This window comes from Daphnia pulex, chromosome 4 (genome assembly GCF_021134715.1).
Source record: "Daphnia pulex isolate KAP4 chromosome 4, ASM2113471v1".
Classification (NCBI taxonomy): domain Eukaryota; kingdom Metazoa; phylum Arthropoda; class Branchiopoda; order Diplostraca; family Daphniidae; genus Daphnia; species Daphnia pulex.
In genome coordinates this window covers 8,121,488-8,127,664 of record NC_060020.1, presented here as the reverse complement: position 1 = coordinate 8,127,664, position 6,177 = coordinate 8,121,488, and the positions used below count along the sequence as shown (strand labels likewise).

Genomic DNA, 6,177 nt, shown 5'->3' with positions numbered 1-6,177 from the left:
CAAATCTCCTGGTGGATCAACTGGATTGGTCTGGGAAACTTGTATAACTGGCGTTGCTTGAGAAGGGGTAGACACCATGACCACATCTGGAAAAAGCTCGCTCCCTCCGTCCGATTTCCTGCTCGTTTCATCTCCACCCTTTCCGATATGACCTTCGAGAGTGCACTTTACCAAGACATTCTCTTCATGTGTAGACGCAGGGTTGAGATTGCTGTCCATCCTAAAAACAAAAATAAGTTATAATGGCAAACTTGATAACAGACTTGATAACAATGAACTACGATAGAATAAATAAAAAATAAGTACACTAACCAGTATACCACTTAACCAATGACGTCCTGCTTGCCAGTGATAAGATTAACATATGTGAGCGCAGCTCCAACATATGATAAAATAATTTTCCAGCTTTCGAAACTGATCTGGGTGAATGCGGCAATGCAGAATCTGTTCTGTAATCTATTCGGAGCAGATGAGCTGTGATGGCGCCAATACACTACCAGAAACTTTTCATCTGTGGCATGCCACCCGGAGGTATTTGAGTACCACTTTCAATTCTGTGGGTACCGATACTTAAGGATAAGTAAAGTTTGTTTCTTTTATTTTCCTAACCATTTTCCTAACCATTATTACCCCTACCCGCTCAGACAAGAATTATTCGAACTACTTTATTTCCTTCGAGTTTATCCAACGACAAGCCAGTGCGGTTTTCTTTTCGGTAACAAAACCAGTTACAGCGACATGTCGAAAAGATTCCACGACCAAATGGAATATTTAATTTCGAAGACGAGATTCGCCGAGCATTGGAATCTCCAACGCTTCTCGGCTGATAATATGCTCCCGCATTTTTTTCTATATTCACCAATGGCAGCGTCGACACGGTTGATGTAATTACCCGAAAGCCCGTAGACTCTGCGCATCGTAACTCTATATATACTGGCAAGTCTAAGACATGTTGCTTGAAGTGGCAGGTTCTATGCGACAACATGGGCCACATCATCCACGTCACTGGTCCGTTTTCGTCTCTTGACTACGATGGCCACATATGGAATGACTCTTATGAAAGCATTGGTTTGTGGAATGGTGTTGACGAGAATAACCCAGAACACAGCAAAAGATTCGAAGTGTTTTTGGGTGACAATCACTACATGAATTCACCGCATTGCGCTGTCCCCATAAAAAAAGACAACGGAAAGCTTGACGCAACAGAAACACAGTACAATAACTATTTCGGAAGCACAAGATCAACAGTAGAACAAGCTTTTGCATATCTCAAGACATGGACTATTATCAGTGGTGTTTATCGTGGCCTACTCATGCGCGAAACTGGCTACAACTTCCTTTCGACTGCCGTCAACTTCTGCTGTGAATTATATAATGCTCGTTTCACAATTTTAGGGACAAAGAAACGCGAGATTCGAGTCTATGCCAGAGACGAAACTGGTGTGCCCTTATGCCCACCTCCTAATCTGACACCGGAGAATCTTCGCGTAAGACTCAACATCCACAATCAATTATCGAGATTCAATAAATTATCTGAAGAAATATTCTATCTCTCAAAAGACATCGACTCGCGCAACACCAGTTCGTCTTTCAGCACTGGCGCCCACGTATGGGTGTTAATGGAAAACCAACAAGACTTCATCAAAGCCAATATAACCGGGTGTGTCAATGGCCTGTTTTCAATCAGATCTGCAGACAAAAAGTATGCTGCGACTGGCACTCCTCCGTCACTCGTGTTTCCACGGGTAAAGAACTCCATCGACAAACCAATCATTGAACACTTCGTCTTATCAGCTCAAGCGTCGATACCTTCCAATGACGTCATGACCGACAACGCCAATTTCAGTCATTCAACGTCTACCAGTAGGTTAACGGATGCCAGTCACGAAGACGAAGCCAGAGCACCCATCACCAATGCATGGCCTTTAAACGATGATCACGGAGATTCTAGTGAAGACGAGGTATTCTTCCTCGATGAAGAATTTTTAGATGAAATGGGAATCGCAGTCGATGGTGAAGACGATGAACGCCCTGACTCTGATTCAGACGCGGATGATCCGTCGACAGCGATAGACATTGAAGTCGACGACGAATCTCAACACGACCAATCAGTGGAAGTCGAATTACAACAGGAATGGCGAAAGTTTTCAGAAGTTAAGCCGCTATCAATATTATGCACATCTCACCGAGGAGACATCGAGCTAACCAAAAGAGACGCAAGCAAGTTGTTAGACAGACACTGGCTAAACGACCAAATCATGAACTTCTTCACTCAGAGTTGCAATCAACATAACATTGAACAAGAGCTTACCAGTGCTGAGGACGTCAACCAACAACAATCATACATCTGCAACACTTGGCTATTCTCAAAATTTAGTTCAATGTCTAGCCACGGAGAACTAGGAAACTATAGCTACCACGGTGTTCGTCGGTATTTCAGACAGCAACCGAGGTCTCCATGGGACCTCGATATCATAAGCATACCAGTTAGTCTACAAGCGTCTTACTGGTTATGTTGCATCCTGAAGGTCAGAGAGAAGGAGCTGCTAATGAAGTTGTCTGGAAAAACGCCATTGGTACGCGCTTTTACTGGTATTTTGTCCGGGACTGGTACACTGGTACGCACACTGGTACGCAATAAATATTTTACTGGTAGAACGACGGATTTTCTGGTACACTGGTACACTGGTGAGCCACTGGTACACCACTGGTAAACACTTACTGGTACACTGGTTTTTACCATAAAAAAATGGTTTAAAATTTTTTTTAAATTTAATGTTTATAACATTTACATGCATTAAGATAATTAAAGAACTAGGTGAAAATCTGGGGCTGCGGCAGTAGCCAACACGATACAGTGTACCATATGCAAGAAGAATGCTAATTAAGTAGTCATGCATTCTATTTGGTACTGTTAATTGCGAACTCTCTTCGTTGGTCTTTGTTGGCTGCTTTCTTTTTTGGAGCTCTTCGAGGCCTTCGGTTTCTTCTTTGTGAGCTCCTTGAAGGCAGCGATCGGTTCCTTGATTAGGCCAGGAACTCCACCAATGCAATGATGACAGTACCACTTCTCATCAAAGTCGGGGAAAAGAGTCGTGAGCATCCGGATCTCCTTATCTTTCTGCACGCAGCACTCGTAGTGTACGGCATAGTGGCACTCTTCCGAATCACAGACATACACTGGTATTCCCTTTGTATCAAGGCATAAATAACAAAACAGACAGTCGCCCAATTCGTCAATGGCTTCCCATTCGCTGTTTTCTTCGTTGGCGTGCGCCAGTGTTAAGTCGTAGTGCCCTTATTCTCCGTCTTCGTCTACTTCTCCGTCTTCATCTTCTTGCTGTTGTTATGATTCCTCGCTTTGGTCCCAATCAGCATTTCTTTTTTTTCCTTGTATTTTGGCTTCGAACTGTGTGTGATGATTCATAAATAAATAGTGAGCTAAATGAATAAAAATGAACCGCGTCAAGTTATTTTTCTGCCTTGGACTTCTTCTTTGTTTTGTTCTAGTAATTGAAAAAATATTAGAAACAAATAATCATTAAACTCACCTCTTTTTGGATCTGTTCTCTTGTAGCAGAGGAACTCATAAAAGCTTTAAAGTTGCCGCCCGTAACAACTTTGACATTTTGAATGTTCTTCTTCGAGACATTCTCAGGTGCGAGTCCTGTGCTCATACTGGCTACTCTTTGAAGTGGTGTGATTTTTGACTTTGTTGATTGTGTCTTGGTTTGCGGGGGAGGAATGACCGAAGCGGAAAGAGATGCCAGTGCCTGCATTAATAAGATAAATATCATCATTTAGAAGTGCTTACGTTCTTCGATTTTGCGTTGGAATTGGGGTCTTTGTCATCAGTATCGTGATTGTCGAATATGGCTTTGCTGATGGTCGACGGTGTCTCGATGGCGCCAGTTGAGTTAGGCTTGTTTCGTTCCTCTACGAAAATAATTTCAAAATTAAATCTGATAACTAGTGCCTACCAATGCGGCGCTGGATAGCTTCAACCTTCTTCTTATATTCGCCAAGTAATTGCTCATCCGATGACGTTTCTGAAGAAGCAAGCGCAGTTAGGTCTGACGTGCTCTGTTGAGTCATTGCGGCGACTTTATCCTGCTTGGAAATAGCAGGAATAGGAGGCGGAGGGACAGACATTGGAGCGGGCTTACCATAGTTTGCGCGGTTTCTCAGTACCTGTTTGGTTTCGAGTTTGATGGCAACTCTAGTCGGGGGCGCCGGCTCGGGTTGGTCACCTGTCGCCGGAGGTGTCAGTAAAAGCTGCAAGCGCTTGCGTCTGGTGGGGAAAGATTGCGTCGTGGCATTTGGCTTGTACAAGACATTCGTAAAGAGAGTGGGAATTTTGCTTTTCAAGAACGCCGTCGGCGTTGAGTCGTCGACGGCACTGGCAAATAGTTTGAATCTTCGTTGGAACTCTGAATGAGCTGAGTTTTTCAATGGGTCCCACTGGTTCGAAGAATAGAGGTTGAGGTCTTTCCTAAAGGTTAAATGGTATCAGAGTATACAAAATAACAACTTACTACTCTCCATTTATCCTTGAGGAAAACTTTGTTATCTTCCAACCAAATCACAAAGTCCTCGTTGTGGTACTTTATCGATTTCAATGCAATGCGCTTAACCTTTTCTTCATAAGGTAGCCCGTGGGGGTTTGCGTGTAGTATGTGATGATACGCCAGAAATGAGAAGAAGCTGAGTTGCTCTGATGTGTAGCGGCTTGTCGGCCCTCGGTTCCTGTGTAGAGATAAGTGTTGAGACACATTTTTTTTACCGTCGAGATCTTCGAACTGGTGCGTTGTCTAGAGGTTCTTCCTCTTCTCCATTTTCCTCGTCGGCCCCCTCGTACTCTTCGTCGGCATCTCCATTTTCATCTTCAGCGTTTTCGTCGATTGAGTCATTTTGCATCATCTGTAGCAAAGACACTCCACTGCTTGGTGTAAAACTGGTACTGAAACCAAAGCTTGTGGTTGACTGGTTAACCGAAGGTTGGGACACTGGTGCTGAAATGGCACCAGAGCTGGTGGTTGACTGGTTAACCAAAAGTTGGGACACTGGTGCTGAAGTGGCACTGGAGCTGGTGCTGGAGCTCGTGTTTGACTGGGTAAGCAAATTTTGCTGGGCTTGAGTAATGACAGGAAATGTTCCAAAAGCATTATTAGAAATGGTTTGTTGAAGACTCGAATTTGCAAGCATCTGGAGCAACTGAATGACGGCGGGTTGAGAAACATTGGGTTGAGCAACATTGGGTTGAGCAAAATTGGTTGAGCTAGGCTGAGGCAACACAGAAGTATTGGGTTGGGCAAAATTGGTTGAGTTGGGCTGAGGCAAAACTGAAGTAATGGGTTGGGCAAAATTGGTCAAGTTAGGCTGAGGCAAAACAGACGTGTCCTGGGTACCATGAAAAAATGAAACGATGGCCTCTCTTACATTGGAAGTGTTCTCAGACTTGTTTTCAACGTGTCCCATGCAAGCATCCTGTCTCTCATCGACGGGATTGAACTCTGACGATTCTCCCGTAGTAGCTCTACTGGGCGAACTTTTATTTTCCTCGTCAAGTGTAGACGCAGGGAGCATGGTTAAATTTTCCATTTAAAATTTTTCAGATAATGACACTAAAAAGAAAACCATACTTGAACGAGAATTTATGAAGCTAAGAAAGATTAAGTTTCAAATAGCCAGTGTACCAGTGAGCCAATGACGTATTGCCTACCAGTGAACTTGAAGCGTACGAAAAAGGAACAACAGATGTCAGCGCATATCCAACATATGTTTTTCTAAAAATACAAAACCCTGGAAGGACTCTGTTAGCACAACAATCATGCAGAATGTGTTCTCAAACTTATTCGGCGACGACGAGCAATGGTGACAGTACACTACTCGAAATTTTTCGTCAGTTGCATGCCACCCTGAGGTTTTCGATTATTATTCTCAGTTTTGCGGTGTACCTATTTTAAAAGACAAGTACATTGGCCAACTCTTTAATTGTTATCATTTATTAGACAAGAGTTATTCCAATTATTGTACTTTTTACGAGTGTACCCGACAACAAGCCAGTGCGGATTTCTCTTTGGCAATAAGACAGGCTACAGTGACATGCTCGCGCGATTCCAAGCTCAAATGGAGTATCTAATTTCAAAAACGAAATTCATCGAGCACTGGAATCGA

The 6,177-nt window shown here is 43.3% G+C and overlaps 1 protein-coding gene across 1 annotated transcript; it reads right to left on the bottom strand.

Annotated features, from left to right (window-relative positions):
* Positions 1 to 3,470: 3,470 nt before the first annotated feature.
* On the bottom strand, positions 3,471 to 5,586 carry LOC124192550 (A-agglutinin anchorage subunit-like). Its single transcript, XM_046585906.1, has 5 exons — positions 4,784 to 5,586; positions 3,981 to 4,492; positions 3,815 to 3,936; positions 3,552 to 3,773; positions 3,471 to 3,506 (listed from the first exon to the last, which is right to left on the bottom strand). The coding sequence occupies exons 1-5, from the start codon at positions 5,584 to 5,586 to the stop codon at positions 3,471 to 3,473; spliced, it is 1,695 nt and encodes a 564-aa protein (XP_046441862.1).
* Between the last annotated feature and the right edge of the window lie 591 nt (positions 5,587 to 6,177).